Source organism: Crocodylus porosus, unplaced genomic scaffold, assembly GCF_001723895.1.
Source record: "Crocodylus porosus isolate Cpor-Errol unplaced genomic scaffold, CroPor_comp1, whole genome shotgun sequence".
In the NCBI taxonomy this organism is placed as follows: Eukaryota; Metazoa; Chordata; order Crocodylia; family Crocodylidae; genus Crocodylus; species Crocodylus porosus.
The window spans coordinates 84,301,496-84,320,851 of NW_017728931.1; the positions used below are offsets into that span (position 1 = coordinate 84,301,496).

Here is a 19,356-nt window from a genome sequence, read left to right on the forward strand (position 1 = left end):
GACCCTAGAAACTATGAAACTATTTGAAGACTGCTATCATGTTCCCTTTTTAAATGCCTTTTCCATAAGCTGAACTCCTAGCTCCTTCAGCCTAGCTCCTTCAACCTCCTGTCATATGACTTGCTTTCTGAGCCCTATATCATCTTTTTTGCCTGCCTCTGGACCCTCTCTAACTTCTCCACATCATTTTTAAAATCTGGAACCCAGGACACAGTACTCCAAATGAGGACCAACCAGTGCCAAGTAGATGTGCTATCACCTCCTCGGTCTTGCACCTGAAACTTCTTTAGATGCATTCCAAAACCATGTTTGCCTTTTGTGTAGCTGCAGTATGTTGCAGACTCATACTGAGTCTGTGGTCCACAAAGACTCCCAGGTCCTTTCCTACAGTGCTGCTGTCCAGCCAAGTGTCACCCATTTTATATTTGTGTTTTTGATTATTCCTGCTAAGGTTGTAGTACCTTGCATTTTTGTCCACATTGAACTTTATCTTGTTAGCTTTAGCCCAGCTTTCCAATCTGTTGAGTTCCTTCTGAATTGTGCTTGTATCCTCCAACATGTTCACAAGCCTTTCTGGTTTGGTGTCATCTGCAAACTTACTCACAAAGTTTTCTATGCCAGCATCCAAACCACTAATAAAACATGGTGAACAGCACCAGGCCCACAACAGGCCTCTGTGAGACTCCTTTTAAAACCCTTCTGCCATTCTGACATGGACCCTTTGTTAATCATTATCCTTTGCTTGTGGCTATTGAGTCATTTATCTGTCTACCTTAGAAAAGTTTTATCTAGCCCAGATTTCTCTAATTTTTTTGACGGGGGGGAAAATATGGCCCACAGGCTGGATCTGCCCACCAGGCAATTCCCTCTGGCCTGCCCTCTGGAAGCCTGGCCCTGGGCTGCCCCTCTGAAAGCCAGAAGCCCTGAGCTAGGGGGTGCTAGAAACAAGACACCTCTATCTGGCAGAGCTTTTGCCTGGTCACTTCATGGCTCCCACCAGGGCAGGGCCAGGGACTTGCACTATGGAGCTGGGCAAGGCTGGCCCCACTCAGTGCTGCCACGTGCAGCTCTAGGGAATTGCACACTCCAGGGACTCCAAGGACCCCTTCTCCCCATACATACACACCTGCACCCTCCCTCAGTCCCTGCACGTACTTCCACAGTGACCATCCCAGCCATATACCCCACACCCCTCCATACCCACCCCCAACCACCATACCTACACCCCCACACCCTTCCATACACACCACCACTCCCTAACTACACCCCCACACATATACCCTCTTACCCTTCCCCAACATAGTATGCAAGACTAAGATTGTATTTTGAGCTGTTATACAATTGCTTCTAAATAGACTATGCAAGCACGCATAAATTGGGACAAAAATATTTCTTTAAATAAAATTAAAATTACAGTAGATGTTTGGGGGGGTTGTTTTGTTTTTAAAGCAGATGATTAGTTTGTTTGTTTTTTCTGGTTTTAAGATGGCAATCCTCTCTTCCCAAAAGGAATGCTTCCAGGGCAAGGGGAGGGACTTCTGGTGTCAAAGGTCAGAGACTAGTGGGTGGGACTTTGCCCAAGGTGGTGTCAGGGGGCAAAACTACAGTTGTGGCCCTCGGCAGTTCACCAAAACTTGTTAAGCAGCCCTCCAGCTGAAATAATTGCCCACCCCTGGTTTATGAAAAGTTCATGCAGGATTTTGTCAGAAGCTTTCTGAAATACCAATACGCTATATCTACAGCATTTCCTTCATCCACCCCGGTAGTGTTAATTTCTCAAAGAAATAGATCAAGTTTGTTTGATGTGATGTGTTTTTCATAAATATATTCTGGCTGCTTGTGATCAGCCTTTCCTCCTTGAGATGTTTGCAAATGGCCTTCTTTAAGATCTGCTCCAGTAACTTCACAGGTATTGAATTGTGGCTAACTGGTAAATAGTTACCTGGGTCCTCCTTCTTGCTTTTTTTTTAAAGAGGGACATAATGTTGGCCCTTTTCCAGTCCTCTGGTATTTGGCTCATCTCCCATAATTTCATGAAGATCATTGCCAAAGGCTTTGAGATCTCCTCTGCCAGTTTCTTCAGTACCCTGGGATGAAGTCCATTTGGCTCTGCTGATTGCAATTAATTCAGACCCAGCAAAAGCTCTCTGACTGTCTCTTTCTCTTGTCTGTCATCTTGCCCACTTCCTTATCCAGGTAATCCTTATTAGGCGTCTGGCTGCAGCTTAATTTTTTTGTGAAGACTGAGGCAAAGTAGCTGCTGAGTAGATCCTCCTTCTTTGTATCTTTGGTTAGGAGTTCCCCATGGCCTGTTAACAGAGGACCCACAGGTTTCTTGATCAGTCTTTTCTGGATAACATACTTACAGAACCTCTTCTTGTTGTCCTTAACTTCCTTTGCCACATGCAGCTCATTACATGGATACATGCATAGATACATAGATGCTAGGGTTGGAAGGGACCTCAACAGATAGAGTCCAACCCGCTGCCTAGGCAGGAAAGAGCGCTGGGGTCAGATAACCCAGCCAGATGCCTATCCAGCCTTCTCTTCAAGACCCCCAAGGTAGGGGAGAGCACCACCTCCCTTCTTTATCTTTGCCTTCCTGATTTTGTTCCTGCAGGTTTTTGCTGTGTTTTGGTATACTTCCTTGGTGACCTGCCCATTTCTACACTGCCTGTCAGCTTTTCTTTTGTGCTTGAGGCATTTTAGAAGCTCCTTGTACAGCCACATTGGCCTGTTGCCATTCTTCTTGTGCTTCCATCATGTCAGGACATTTTCTATTTTGGCTTCCAACACTGCAGCCAACACCGTGCCCTTTAGAAGCTCCCAGCCCTCCTGGGTGCCTTTATCCTTCAATCTGTCCTCCCACGACACCATGCTTATTAACTCCTTGTGTCAGATGAAATCAGCGTTTTTGAAATCTAAGTTTTCCCTAATTTTGCTGACCTTACTTTTCCCCATCTCAGGATCTGGAATTCTAATGCCCGATAATCTCTTCCTCCCAAATTATTCATCACCTTCACATCCTTCATCAGTTCTTCCCTGTTGGGCAGGACAAGATCCAAGATGGATGATCCTAGTTACATCCTCCAATTTTTCGGAGAGAAAGTTGTCCTCCACATAAGTTAGGAACCAGCTTAACATTTTATGTTTGGCTGCATTGCTCTTCCAGCAGGTGTCCAGAAAATTGAAATCTCCCATCAGTACCGTCCCATAGTTTTTGGATAGATTTCTCATCTGCTTGAAGAGTGCCTCATTCACCTCTTTTTCCTGGTTAGGTGGCCTATAATAAATCCCTTCTGTTATATCAGTGCCGCATCTTTCACTTTTCATCTTCATCCAGATGCATTTTACTTTGCTGTCATCTTCGTCCTTGTTCAAGTTGCCAAAGATGTGCAGTGTTAAAATTAGTGTTATACAGATTATATATTGCAACATAGTAACATAGTGGCTTATAGCACTGCCTAAAATGTGGGATGTACATAATAAACAAGGTCATCTGTCTCTTCCTTGTCCCTAGCTGACATCTTGACAACATCTGATCCATATGAGTACCCTCCTGCTTCATCTTTTTGATCAGGTGCTAGAGGTCAGATACTTGTGTTCAAGATGCATAAAAATCTAATGCCCCTCATACACACATTCTTGAAAGGTGCATCCACCTGTATCCTTAATCCTTCTCAAAGTGCTAGCAAATAAATGGGCTTTGCAGTATGTCCCAAGGGTTAACAGAGCTGGACTGTTTTAGAGTGATGAGGAGCTCTCCTTCATAATATCATATTAGCAGTCTCTCTCTCTCTCTTTATTTATTTTTTAAATAGAGAGGAGGATGGGGAGAGTGGGAGCTGAACCTACTTTTGAAGCTTTTCAGCTGATTTAACAGTGCATTATCTCAGGTGCGCAGATAGTCTTTTACAATTCTAAGCCACTTATAGAACAAAACAAGACCTGGAACACCATGAGGGAATGGATCTTCTTCATGACACACCCATACCATAGAGAGACATTTGAGTTAACCGGTAGATGGATGTATTCTGCATCAGCTTCTGTTTCCAAAAGTATTTTAGGTAACTCCTCTGGAAGATGTACTTTAAGTGCAACATTGATGTGGCAAAGCTGCAAAAAACAACAGTAAGATCTATATACAATAGATTCATAGATGTATGGTCGGAAGGGACCCTGGGCAGGAGAGAATACTGGGCTCATATGACCCCAGCTAGGTAGTTATCCAGCCTCCTCTTAAAGACCCCCAAGGTAGGAGCCAGCATCACTGTTTTTGGAAGTGGGTTCCAGATCTGGGCCATCCTGACTGAAGTAATGTCTCCTGATGTCCAGCCTGAACCTACTCTCAAACAACTTATGGCGGTTATTCCTTGGAGTGAAGGTCACAAACTTGCAGAAGGGTGTAGCTGGAAAACAGCTGTCTTACTTTATGCTATAATGTGCTATAACAGTAAATAATAATCTAACATTCCAGTTTTGTGATATTAGGCAAGACAAAGCCCACAAGGTACCTCAGGAAAAGAGTTAATACAATATATGCTATAATCTATTGCTGCTTTCCACAGCCTGCCATCCTGACCATAGTATTTTCTGGATTGAATATTAGCTAGCTTGCCTATGTCTGTGTCCCAGTTTCAGACTGTGTTGGGCCTCTATAATCTAGTGTTTAACATGCTGAGGATCCTGCAACTCTTGCTGCATGTGCTAAACAAGAAGGCTGATGTGATTGAGTCCTGCAGCTTGTCAAATAAGAGCTCTTAGGGTAGAGAACCAGTTGTCAACTTTTACCAGGGATCCTGGTTTTGATAAATGGTCAAAATTCTCTGATAAGCCCAAAATCTGAATAAAATGAAGTAAGTGTGTGGGGGGGGGTATCAATTGAACACAGTGTTTTTCTGATATATTTACAAGTTTAAAGCAATTTAGAAGCCTACCAGTGCCTCAGTCAGTGTAGTAAAATACATTCTAAATGCTTATAAATTTTGGTATTTGATTTTTGGCTGTTTTATCATGCAAAATCAGAGCCCCTCCGGCCACCGTAGCTCATCACGACACATGTCCAGGACCCTCGTTCCCAAGCCACAGCTCCCACAACCCTGCTGGTATCCCTTGCCTCTGACCCACAGCCCCCTGGCCCCCCCAGCCCTGCCAGAGTGGGCCCCCAGCTGCCAGGGCTACAGGGCCAGGGACCCAGGTGCCTGAGCCCTGCCTGCTGCCCACAGGAGCTGGCAGCTGTTGTGGCTTGAGTGGGGAGCCCAGCTCCCCCACCCCCACAGGCAAGCTGGCCAGAGCACAACCTGGGAGGAGGGCAAGGGGTGGGGGCTGCCTGCTGTGGACTTGGGCAGGGGAGGCCAGCTCCCTGCCGCCATGCGCACTCTCAGGGGAGCAGGGGGGCATGTGCCCTGATCCACCCCCTGCCCACCCTGGAGCAGCAGGGGTGGTAGCATGGGGTTACAGTGACTGCAGCTAGCTTTCCCACACAGCCCTGCTCTGCTTTGCTGTGCCCACCAGGCTGCAGAGGCCCTGGAGGGAGGGCAGCAGAGTGGGGAACCCCAAGCCCACAGTGGGCAGCCTGCCCTGTGCACAGATCTGGAGGGCACATGCCCCCTGGGAGCATGCACAGTGGTGGGGAGCCAGCTCCCCCCACATTCAGATGAGTCACTCTCCCTGCCTGGGCCCTGCGGCTGCATTTTCCAGCCGCAAGCCCCACTCGCCGCCCGGCTGGGCAGCAGTCCCAGTGCTGCTCAACTCGCTTCCTGTCCTCCCCCCTCCCCTGCTAGACTTACCTGGGGGAACTGCTCTCCAGGCTGCCTAGTGGCCATGTGCATGTATGTGGCATCCCGTGCCTGACCGCCTTCCTCCCACTCCTCCCAGCCCCTTGCAGGCTGGAACTCTGCCAGCCTGCAGACAGCTCTTTGCAAAAGAGCAAAAGCTGTGTGTTTCTCTGTTAAAATGAAAAATCTGCATTTTTCTCAGTTAAACAGGAAAGTCCACCATTTTTTTCTGTTTTTCCATGGGAAATGGAAAACTTGGATCCCTGACTCTGTGGCTTCTCCAAGAAAAAAAATCAAAAAACATAGCCACTGAGAGCAGTTTCATCTCTTCCCCACTAGGTGTCACAAGCAAGCCAAGTAATATACTGTGATCAGTGATATGAAAGGGAGCTGGTAGGTTGAATAGGATCCGCATCACCATCAGATCTTCATCTGTTGACAAAAAGGGATCACCAACTGGTGCAACTAGTTGCAGTTGCTGTGGCAAACCCAGATCTCCTGTTGGCGTGACAAAGATCACAGATAGCTGAGCCACTGAGAGACAGTGAGTTACTCATCCAAAACTTCTCAACAATATGCCCTAAAATGGAAGATCTTATTGAAACTGTCAGCCTTGAGTGATTGCTCAGCTGTTTCCTGAGCACAGACTGCAGGAATACCACTAATGCTGGCAATCTCTTCCACAGATGAGCCCTGTATGTCTATGCTGACCTTCACCATCCATGTAAGATGCAGATTCAAACTGCAGGCTGGAGCCTGAATTTCTCCTTAGCAGGATGAAGTTCAGCAACACAAGACTGTGTTTACCCTCCTAACAACATGGCTCAGCTGTAAGGGGTACAGGCAGCTTCCTTTGAGTGAGATGGATTCAGAGATCCAATGACAGGTTCACCTATTACTGTTGAAGATGTACAAGGTAGTGAAGTACAAGTTTGTACCGAAGTCATTTTCTCCAGAGATGGGACTTAGGATTTTTTTTTTGTACGTAGACTTTCTTTTGCAGCTGTTTGTCCTGTTGGTGCTTCAGTGGCATTGTCCAGTGGAGAATTCTACACTCCTCTCATTGCACAATATAAACTGTGAGGTATTTTTCAAGTAGCCCACCAAGATTTAGCCATTGGATTGTCCATTAAAATAATGTGAGTTGCAGAACAAAACCTACAGATACCAACAAAAACAGTTTTCTATAGTATTGCTGGGAAACAAGATTTCTGCTCTGAGAAGAACTGGAAGTGGTAGGCAGGGCTTGATTTTTTTTTTTTTTCCCCTCTACTTGCAAATGTTGCAAAATAGGAGCGCCATTTCTTTTGTAAAATATAAATGCCTCATTTAGTAAGGTTGGTGATGAATTGCATGCATCTTCAGTTCAGCAGAGCACTGCATAGTCTGTGGCTACACATAGTAGTAAGACTGTTAGCTTTGAAGGGAAGGTGGCCCTGCAAGTACAGATGACTGAGCAGGTTATGTCATGTTTGGTAAGGTGAAAATGTAACCACCTCCTTTCATTATCTTCTTATAGCATTTATCATATTCTTCGTCAGTGGAGGGTTAGATTCTTAGAAATAACTAGTGACCACAGCTCCAACTTAAGTCAATGGATGCCTCAAGTGCTTAGTGCCTCCAAAAATCAGGTTCTATGTAATTGTCCCTCCTCTTCCCCCTTATATGTGCTCCAAGCCCTCTGAAAAGAAATACTAGCTATTTGACAGCACCCAAGCATGTATGAGAGAGTTGTGAATGGATAAGGAAACGGGTATTACACGTCAGATTTTCAAAGGATCATCAACAACAGTGATGGAATGAGGCCTTTTCCGAAGGCTTGGAAGTGCCCTTGAAAATCCACTTTAACATTTTTGTGTTAAAATAATTTTGATGGTTAGAAATTTCTGCTTCCCTTGGACTGCTCTGTGCAGCTGTAAGTATGCGAAGATCATGGGAAGGGCTTAAAATTATCTTACAAATACAGATGCACACTTGTATATTTTATCTATGACCAAAGGAGCTGTAGTGTTTGATTTCTTTTAAGTTTTCTTTCTCAACTTTTGATTTGAAAGAGCATATTGTAGAAATGTAAGAAAAAAACCAAAGTGCAATTCAGATATTGGTCAGAGGATGGCCTCATTGGGTAGCACTGTGCTTCCATCTGCTGTGCCTGCCACAATGCCAGCCAGTTTACTTTATTCTTGGAACAAATGGGATTGGGCCCTATATATACTGAACTGCACAGAATCTTATTATTCGTGACAGACACTATTATCAATGCAATACATACCCTCTCTTAACCTGCCTAGGGATAGCTGCCAAGTCCTATTGAAACAGTGTAACAGTGGTGCTTCCTCTCTGATGTCCAAGAACACCTCCCTTTTTTGAAATTAGTAGGAAACAAAGAATGGTGTCTGGGCTGTATCATCTCTGCAGATTTTCAGCTAAATTGCAGCTGTCATGGATGGCTTTTGTTGCAGTGCTTTTCCTCAGATGAATTTAGCTCCAAAGTGTGTGTGTGTGTGTGTGTGTCTTCCAAACCCAAAAGCATGGAAAATGTGCACTGTTTGCTTCTTGATGCTCATATGAAACCAGCTGAATTACAATATATTAACAAGCACTGTTCAGGTTAATGCCATCTCCTTATATAGAGGCAATATTAAAAACAAAATGAAACCAAACCCACTATCAACATCTGGGATAGCAAGATAACCCTCCCTGTTGTTTCTGTGTCTAAAGATTCCCATAAGGAAAGACTGTGGAATCATTAGACTGTGGAATTTGTATATAGGAGAGAGGAATCATTTGTAGCATGCTACATTAGGAACAAAACTAAGGAGGCAGACAAAATCACTTCACTGTTACACAATTCGGTTTTATTTAAAATTCATGCTGTACTTGGAAAACAAATAATTTGCCTTTTTTTAATCATGATTTCTGTGTTATTCTCTGACAATATATAATATTCCAAGTCTTGCCTGATTGTCGGCAAACAATATGATTCATGGGGAGGGTCACCATATGACCCAGTTTGGCTGAGACAGTTCTGGATTTTGTAGGCTGTCCCAGCATTCCAGTGGGTTGGTGACAATTAAGTCAAAAGTCCCAGAATTGCAGGGGCATGCGGCACAGTCTGGAGGGGAGACAGAGCATCATGGTGTGCTAGGCTGGTGGTTGGACAGATGCTACTGATGCTGAATGGGAACAAAGGTGGACTACATTGGTACCCAGCCCAGCCCATTCCACTGCCCACCTCCAGCCGCTGTTCAGGAGGAGCCAGTGCCCGTCTACTACCTTTCCCCCCTACCTGGTGTACCATGTTGCTCTGCCACCCCACCAGGCTGAGCCCCAGCCTACCTGCCTCTGCCTCTGTCTCCAGCAATGCCACTGATTTGATGGGGGGGGGGGGGCAGTGTCCCAGATTTCCTTAAACATATTATGGTCAACTTATTCATGAGTTTCTTGCTATTAAGCAAGATGGGTTTTTTCTCCTTTTTTTCTATAGTTGATTGGAATCTATCAAAATTATGAAAGTAAACACAAAAATAACTGTTTTAAGTATACCTGTCTCTGTTCAGCAAGGTAGGTAAACCTGAGCATAAATTTAAACATCATAGTCCTATTGAAGTCACTGGGATTACTCATGACCTGACTAAGGGCTGTCTCTATTCTCTGAAAAGTTCTCTCAACAGATTACTTTAACTTCAAAAAATAAAACAAACAAAAAAAAACTTCTTACCCTTCTGTGTTTCTAGGGTATAAGGTATTGGTGTGTTGTCATTTTCTGTAGGCTACATGTGCATAATGTTGACCTCCCCTTTAGAGAACAGACAGCTCTTCATATTATGATTACTCCTGCACAAGTGATGTGCTGCTGTCTATGTAAAACACTGCAGTTCCACCGACCAGCTACCAGTTGTTAAGCACCATTTTATATTTGCCATCGTTTTGCGCTCTCAAGCAAACACACAGGACTAATCACAATGATGAGGGAAGAAAGCCAAAAAGACTCCTAGCTTAAAATTTCTATAAAATATACCTACTTCCTAAATACCAATTGCAAATATGTTATTTTAACTCTATTCTCTCTTGTTTAGGATTTACAAATTGAACGAGAGAGGACTATATATAATATATCTGGAGGCTGCACAGCCCTTGTGGTGGTATATCTGTTGGGGAAGCTGTATGTGGCAAATGCTGGTGATAGTAGGTAAGCAAAGCAGGTTTCTAGAGTATTTTTAATAACTTATTTTGCAGCAACAAGCAGTGAATGAAAAGTGCAGTGGGACCTCATCTTTCAGTAGGGTACAGAAGTGCTTTTGCAATACAAATAGCAATAAAATGCTTCCCTGTCTAATTTTATTGGTCACAAAAATAATTAATAGAAGCTAAAAAATAACATGCATCTTCTGTGTTCCAATTTAAATGATGTGTTTATTCTAAAAATGACTTTTTCATCTGTTCTTTATTAGCAGTTTCTAAATGACCCAACTGATATTGTGCAGTGTGAAATAAAAATATTATTTATTGTGTGCAATCATTTGTCTAATCACTCTTTGAAATAGTTTGTAGTTTTCTGAAAAAGTTGTTGGAACTATAATTTTGTTGTGGTTCCTGCTGTCATTGTCCCAGTCTAGCCTTGGATTGATTTAGCTAATCCTTGATGGGTTCAGAACCAAATCAGTTTAGTTAGGATTTTATAACTGGCCATATGAATAGGTTAGAATAAAATAAAACAAACCATGTTGCAGGGATTGCCTACTCCTTGTGTTGAACCTCACTGGAATTGTCTTGAGTTATTCAGCTAACTTTTATATTTGTATTAAAAGTTTTAAGAGGAGCTGTTTTTCTGGTGTTCTAAGTCAGCCAAAACCAAGAATATATTCAGAATCTACCTTGCTTCTCTCTGTGGCCCCTAGAGAGAGAGAGACAGACAGATTGCTCTTGTAAGATTTCCAGTCTTTTTGCAGTTGTTGCAGCAGCCCTGTCAAATGAAAAAGGAATAAACTGAAAAGAGGAAAGAGGCAGAATAAGTTGTTTCAGTAGTATGGATTTTTGCGTCTTATTAGTTAGCAGCTAGGTTTCTAAAGCTTGAAAAGGGGTACGCAAGCCATTAAAAGAACAAATATGTGTATGTACCTATTTGTGTATTTTTTACAAAAGTTGTATACTGCATGTGTACATGCATTTAATCAGTGAAAGCAAGCATCTGTACTGCTGCCTAGATACAATAGCTTAAGGGGCAGCAGACCCACAAACCTCATAGCTGGCAAAAGGAATCTCTTGTGCAAACTATCCTAGTTCTCCATATATCAGCATTATGATTCTTCTTACTATGCCCAATTCAGCATATTATTATTATTATTATTATTATTATTATTATTGGGTTTTACAAACAAAATATTGAATACTGCTCATTAACCTTATTTTGACAATAGACAGTACAATATAAATCTCTAATTCCTTTTCACTCGCAATGTCAGTTATAGGTGAGTATATACAAATAAGTGATATATTCAAACACATTTACAGATACCACAGGTAAATAATCTGTGAAAATACTGTCCCTGTTGCTTTTTGCCTTGTATTCAAACAGTTGTGACTGACGTGCTATTTATATAAATAATAAGAAATTAAGCCTCTTTCACTGAGCAGACTAGATTGGAGATTTTTGTCATCTGAACAAATCTTTCAGCATCGCCTGTACTTCCCAGTACTTGTCCTTACACAATGCAATCTCAAGACTGGAAGGAACTGGATGTTCTTACCATGGTAACTCTAACTTGCATACTAACTTCCCTTCTAGTTTTCTTTTTTTCTGGTATTTAAAAACATCTAGGAAAATTTTAAAGGCAGAAAGCAGACACCCTAATAAAGCTGCTCTCTTGAATTCATCTCCTAACTCAACCACAACTACTTACCTCTGCATGAATGAAAAATGTGCTAAAAACTATCAGTCTTGGTTACTTCATACATGATATTATTGAATAGGACATCATTCGTTATTCTGCCCCCACAGATCGTGCCAGAAAAGGGTACTCTGATGTCCTGAAATTCTAGATGACTAGCCCTTAAGGTGTTTGAAATGCTTTTTTTGTTCTTTGGTGATATGATTTTAGTATCAATGTGCTGCTTAGATATGAGACCCCATATACTGTAACATAAATGCTGTGTGGCATTCTCATGGAGATCTGTGTGAGAATGGATCTTCTCCACTCCCATCTCCATCCCTGACTGGAAACCTTCCTTCTGTAGGATGTACTGTGGGTGCCTGAATCTGAATAGAGATCTGATACAGAATATGATTTGGGTGTGAGTTGCACACTGCCTTGTGAAGTTATGTCCAAGTAAATATTCTCAGATCCAGCAGGGAACAATTGGAGATACTAAGATTCAAGCCTCTGGAGCTTTTGGGCCTTTGAAGCCTTCATTTGCAAATTGAGTACTTAGATAGGGATTCTAAAGGCCCCAAATACCCTTCTGAATCTTTCTAAAAAACAGTCAGAAAAGGAGGAAATGGAAGCAGCATAAGGATTAGCAAATTCAGCCCTGGTGTATTTAAATTGTTGTTGCTTCTGATCATACTCTATTATGCGCTGTCTTCTTGGAGCCCAAGGTTTCTGACTGATAAGACCTCTTCAGATTCATGGCAGCTGAACTATCACAACTGACTCCTCAAGCTAACTAGTATCATAAGAGAAAATATTGTCCAACTGCCTGATATCCGGTTCTGTCTCTAGTAAATAAAGATCTGCAGATTTCTGCTAGAAAATGTCTTCCCTGCTTTAAAATGTCCAGATTGATTTGAAGACATACAAAAACCTATAACTCTTGGTTCCAAAATGATACCTTTTATTAGACCAACTGGAGAATCACAAGAAAACTGTCCTTTTCTGCAAGCTTTTGGGATCGAAGTCCTTTCGTCGGGCTCTGGGAAAAGTATGGATGGTACAAAATGGTAAAAATTCTCCATAGGTAGGAAATAAACTTCATTTTTGCACAGAGGGAGCTGAAGATGGAAGGCTGTTCCTCTGGGTCCCTCTCATTGACCCAGAGGGACAGCCTTCTAACTTCAGCACCAAATACTTTCTCCCTACACTTTTGCAAGATCAGGTTCATGCCTGTTGCTCCAAGAGCAGCAATACCTGGGAGCCTGATTGCTGTTGCCAGGGCCTTTGGGGGTCTTTACACAAGCTCTAGGGGTGGAGGATGGCACTTTTTCAGCTCTGTGAGCCACTCTAATTAAAGCGCCCCCTGTATTTTGTGTATTCAGTGTCTTCCACTTCAAAATGGCAGTGGGAGCACTTTAACTAAAGCTCTTTCAACAAGCTTTAGTTCAAGCTCCCCTGCCACCATTTTGAAGCACTGGGATGCTGAATACACGCAAATTTCCCTAGATTAATCGAGTCTGCTCTGATGCACTATGATTACAGCATATTGGAGCAGCATCCCCACACATCTACAGGCGTTTGTGTCTAGCCATATGTTCTTAGAAGCTTTTATCTCATAGCTACACAGTTTATCTCATGGTGAACAAAGATAAACTGATTCCCTGCTTCTTTGTGTCTTAGATGATCATTCTGAAAATGTGCAAAATGAATTCAAAATGTTATCAAATTAAGTGTACTACAGTGACCTACTTTGTAACTCTTTTTACACAGGTATTAATGTTTTATAATGAAAAAGGTACAATACCAGTAAACAAAACGAGGGAAACCCAGCAGGGTGAGAGACATTTCTTTCATAGGTGTTAACTTTGTTGTAGAATTCATACAACCATAGAAAAAATAAGGTTGGAGGGACCTCAGGAGGTCCGCCCTCCTCCCTCACTCAAAGCAGGACCATCCCCAACTAGATCATCCCAGGCCAGGCTTTGCCTAGCCAAGTTTTAAAAACCTCCAAGGATAGAAATTCCACAACCTCTCTGAGTAACCTGTTCCAGTGCTATACCATACTCCTAGTGAGAGAGGGTTTTTCTCAATATCTAACCTAAACTTCCCTTGCTGCAACTTGAGATAATTGCTCCTTGTTCTGTCATCTGCCACCACTGAGAACAGTCTAGCTCCATCCTCTTTGTAAGTACCCTTCACTTCACAAAAGAAAAGAATTACTTTGCCACCATCAGAAACAACTGCAAAACTAGTTTCTTCAGCCTTGCTTTCCCTCAGCTCTTCTCCCCATCCCTCCCACAAGCACTTATTGTGTTAGTTCTCTCTCACATTGTAAAAATCTACAAATAAATCAAGCTATTTTCCCACAGGCCAGTATACATGGAAGGAGGTTATATGCTACAGCTATAGTGATGGGAACCACATAAGTACAGGGGAAGCAGTAGTTTGTACTTACTCAGTTGTCCAAAAAAGCTTAGACCTTAAATTGCTGCAATTTCAAAACAGCAGAGGTTTACAAAGGTGGGTTTTAAAAGACTTTCTGGTATCATAAAAAGGTATATACAGGAAACTGTTACTATCACAGTGAGAACAAGGACACACTAAGTGTGAGACTTGAATAATAATGGACTGTGCAGTGCTAACTACACCTCAGACTGTCTGTGGTATTCAGTTTAACCAGTAAAGCTTCTCAAATCTAATCATTTCATGCCACGTACACTGACAGTGTTGTATAGCAGCTGTCCCTTTGTAGTTGATATGTAATTACATCATGAAAAGACTTTAATTACCATATTACTAAATTGCCAGCAGGCAGTCCTTTTGGTTCAGCCCTAGCTTGCTTCTGTATGGACTATTAGGTTTCAGCAAGCTGAACATTTTCAGCTGGGTGTAAAAGGGAGAAAAAATGTGCTTAATTCTAGGTTCCGTTATATTCTATTATTGACTGTGATGTTATAACATTAAGTGATACCATTAATCTCAATGATATAATTAAACTTCTGATAACTATGCAATCACAATTATGCAATAATTATACAGTAACAGTTCATGATACTAGCATCATCCTAAAAATGAAGCAGTGTCTTCACAGCCTGGTAAACAAATGAGAGCACTGCTTTTATTCTCTAATTGGCTGGCCTGGTCATTCTTGGTTTCCATTATAAATATATCTGGTTGCATAATCAAAATCTATATCTGAACCTTGGATAAAGCTTTTTTAATGCTTGTCAGCTCTCAAAGCTAAACATCAGCCTATTTACTGTTGAATTACTTGGCACACAGTCCCCTCCCCAGAGGCAGGGAAAGGAAAAGAAAGGCTTCCAGTGTCTTCCTTTTAAAGGTAGCAGGTCCCAAGGTCAAGCCATCTATTTAGTTCCTTTCAAACATTGCATGAAATTAAATGCTGGCAGTAAGGATGGTCAAAATTGTTCACACAAGGTTATTTGGGTAGCTGATGGCTGCACTACCAGTGCCTTTTAAGTAAGTCAAGTTTTTAAGTGCATCTCAGTCCTGTTCTGTTATGCTACCCTGTATTTAGCCTGTCCTGTGTATGTGACATTAGTATATGAATAGGTGCTGTTTAAGAACCAGTAAATCTTCACTATTCACTCTTTCAGGTAATTGTCCATATTTTCTGTTATTAAAATACCATTTACTTTTAAAACTGGCTGTAACAAGCCTTGTAAATTTACTTTTTCTTAGCTTTGTGGGGATGGGCTTTAGTATATAATGATACAGTGATAGCAAGCCAAGGAATGAATAAGGTGTTCTTTTCTGATTACCAGCCAAGCAGAGGGTTACTTGTCATAGTGTGACACTTGCCCAGTATCATTAACCCTCTCTAGCACAGGAGCTCCTCCAGTTTTCATAGTGGACTCTACTGTGAAGCTGTCCATTTGGTCTGTGACTTATTTTGTGTTGTTATGTATAGCACGTTCTGTAGTGACACTCTCCAGCTGCACTTTTATCATTTCATTGAAGTAACACAAGCTTTGTGTTTTCCCATAGGCCCTAAAACACACTCTCATCTTCAGTTAGATTCTTGAGGTTTTTTATTTTGTCTGCAAAAGAAAGGACCAGATCAAGAAGGCTAGTATTTCAGAAGTTTTCACAGGTTGTTGGGTCATTAGATTTTGCTTTGCTTAATCAAATTTTCTTACTGGTTGTTTTTTATTTCCTCGTAACCCCAAGATTGTTTCCAGTAACATTTTGTTTTTTAATGTATTAGACATCTAGATACCTATGAAAAGTGTGGTTACTTCCTTTTTTTTAACACTGAAAAGATGCAAGGGAACTTCAGGTCATCAAATAACAGTAACACATTAGGTAACTCTTTATGAGGTGCTTTTGTTTGGGTCTGGAGTATGTGATCTCAACAGTGCTTCAAGTGTCTAGTCGAAGTAAAAGCTGTCTAAGCTGTATTTCTTGCTAGCTGCAAGAAAGGAAGAAAATAATTAATAAAAAGTTGAAGCCAACCTTAGGTCTTGCTCCTTTCCCTTTCCTCCCCTATTTCTAGTCCCAGCTCTCAGAATTCATACTCCCTTCCTTTCTGGGTCACTGCTGTTTGCTCTCATTTCATTATTTTACTTGTTAATAATCCTCAAGAGGAGAGTTCACTTTTAGGGTTAATGACTTTTACAAACTATATGAGAGAAGCAGGGAAATAGTCATGTGGCCATTGAATGAAGGACGGTGCTTTAGTCTAAAGAGAAATTTTAAATAGGCAGAACTGAAAAAGCAAAATGTACAGGTCAGCAATGCTGTATACTAGCACCAAGCTTCTCAAAACAGCATAGCAGTATGAATTGTGCCATATGCACCTGTAAAAAGGGTTGAGACTAGTTTTCCTAACCTAAACTACTTTATAGTTGATTTATTTTATTCTGTGGTTTATCATATTATTTAAGAAACTTCTTTTTCTTCTGATTAGCTAATAAGGAAACTGAGAAAATCTTAATTTAATTTTGTTTGTTAACAATGTTCAGGCTGTCTTGCCTTCTTATTTATGTATCAGCCTAAGCAACAATAATCATTAAGCTTTAGCAATCCTTCTATTCAGACTCTTCCTACATTCTAGATACCCAAATAACAACAGTAGCAAAAAGCTAACAGATGGCCAGCAGTGAGACATTTGTAGACTTTGCACAGTGATCCCTTAAATCAGTGGTGATCAAACCCCAGCCAGTGGGCTGAATTTACCCTGCAGGGCTGTGTCATCTGGCCCACAGGGCTTCCCACAGATCTGGAATTTTGGTGATGGGAGAGTGGTGGTAGCTTTAATTGCCATGGCTGTAGGAGCAATTAAGACTGCCACTTCTCCGCTGCTATTTCCAGACTTGAGGGGATCCCCTCAGGATGGATGATGGCCCTGCATGCCAGATCGCATCAACCCTGTGCTGAATACAGTCCACAGAACCTGCCTGTGGAACCATCCCATACACAACCCCTGAGTGACTCATCTGGCCCAAGGATCTGGAAGGGCCACTGCCTTAATTCATGAGAATCATAGAGACATAGGGCTGGAAGGGACCCCCAGAGGTCATCTAGTCCAACCCCCTGCCTGAGGCAGGGTTATTCCTGTCCAAAGCATACCATACAATCCATAATCTAAACTTTACATAAGCCTACCATCAGCCCTGACATGACACAGATCTAACACCCTAACCTGCTACAGGTAAAGCACAGGAACTGTGGCAGCTAGTGTCCTGTGCCTATGAAATATTGTCAATATATAATCAAGAGACCCCAGGTAAAGGGCCATGCTACAGAAGAAGATAAAAAACCCCCACAGTATGCACCAATTTGACTATGAGAATAAAAAATGAGGTCTAGGCCTTACTAAGTCATGAGGTCCTAAGTTACTATTCAAAACTGTTGAAGGGCTGTCTTTGCCAGAGAGGCATAGTTATATAGAACAGACAACAGGAAGGACTGCTCTGTTCTTTGAGACCAGTCTCCTACATTTTCAGGAACCCGTATATCTTCAAAGGATCCCTAAGGCCATCTCCTTGCAGTAGAAAGCACTGTGAAAGAGAAAAGCCCATCTGTGTAACACAGATAAAGAACAGGAGGGACAAGAGGACTGTCAATGTTGTGCCACAGCAATGACAGGGAATTTTGTTAGGTTGAGAACAGACTCTCAGACACTTGGAAGAGGTCATCCAGGGCCATCTGTACATGCTACAGATGGCCCTGGATGACACCTGGAGAGTGAGATGTGGTAGTGTCGGGACCTCTCCAGTGCCTTTGGTTTCATGCCTCACAGTTCATCTTCAGCACTTCCTGAGAGCTTGGAATACCAGAACAAACTGTCCAGCTAGTCCAGGAGCTCTGTAGTGGCTGCACCACCCTCAAAGTTTTTGGAGAGCAAAACCCAGGACATTCCAACCTGAACTGGGGTGAAATAATGTTGCCCACTCAGCCCAATCATCTTCAACCTTTCCATGGAGCCCTTCGAGCAGCTGCAGAAGGCCTGGGAGGGTTCAACTTCTACTGCCATAAAATGAACATCCTGGCCTACACAGACAGCATAATCCGCCTCACCACTGAGCCTGACCAACTCCTGCAGGTTCTGATCATCAGCTCCAAGGCATCACTTGAATGGGGCTCCACCTCAGCGCTTCCAAATGTGTTTCCCTGCGTATTGACTTCAGAAAAGAAACTCCATTCTGGCCACTGCTGCCAAGAACCAGGACAAGCCCATGATGTGCTTGAAAGAACAGAAGAACTACCTCCATCTGGGCACACCCACCGGGTGAGGCAGACACCAGAAGAGACTTTTCATGGGATCATGCAGGATGCCCACAAGCCCAGCTCTTCTCTGCTGGTCCCCTGGTTGAAGATCAAAACCTTAAATACCTTCCTCATCCCGTGCATCTTGTTTGTCCTGAGAGGCTCAGCAGTCCCCAAAATGCCTCTCAAGAACATGGACAATGAAGTCAAGTGGCTCTTCTAAAAAACAGATGAACCTGCCACTGTGGGACAGGAGTGAAATCCTGCATATCCCCTGTGAGGAGGGGGAGCCAGCGTCCCTCACATGGGAGACAACTGCAACATCATAGTTTCCCGTATACCTTGCTATACCTTCTGCCTCTTCACCCGCCCCTATGACCTGGTGAACAGCACTGCTGCTGTTGACCTGAAGCAAACCACTAAGGAGGATTGCCCAACTGACATCCAACAAGGACCTGGCCCCATTCTTGAGTGTGTTGCTGATGGGTGGGTTTGGGTGACTGCTTTGGTGTGCCTCCAGCTGGTAAGTCTGTTGTGGAAGGGGGAAGGAAGAGGTTTGGGGAGGTCAGATCAAAGCCCTCACAGTGAGGGAGGGATTGGGGCTAGGGCTGGGACATGCTGCCCAGCTGGGGTGGGGTAGCATGGGACTCGGGGAGGGGGCTGCCACCACTGTGCTGCTGCTGGTCTGGGAGGTCATGGGAGCGGGCATGTGCCCCCAGATCTGTGCAGGGTGGCCTGGGCCAGACTATGCTCCAGGTGGGCAGTGGAAGGCACTGAGAGTGGGAGCTATGCCCTCCTACCAGTTGTCCATCTGGGGCAGAGAGGCACAGGAGGAGGGCATGGCAGTGCTGAGAGTGGGGGCTATGCTCTGCTGCCTCTTGCCTGGAGGGGGGTGGGGGAGGTGATACAGGTGTGGCTTGCTCTGGGAAGAAGGCACTGGGAGCGGGGACTATGCCCTCCCGCCACTCGCCCAC

General features: G+C 43.1%; 1 protein-coding gene across 3 annotated transcripts in view; it reads left to right on the top strand.

Annotated features, from left to right (window-relative positions):
* PPM1H (protein phosphatase, Mg2+/Mn2+ dependent 1H) overlaps window positions 1-19,356 on the top strand; it is a 207,752-nt gene that overhangs the window by 117,092 nt on the left and 71,304 nt on the right. For all 3 annotated transcript variants that reach the window (XM_019543308.1, XM_019543309.1, XM_019543310.1), the window contains exon 4: window positions 9,857-9,969. In XM_019543308.1, coding sequence (XP_019398853.1) covers window positions 9,857-9,969 — 113 coding nt within the window. The remainder of the gene's footprint in view (window positions 1-9,856; window positions 9,970-19,356) is intronic.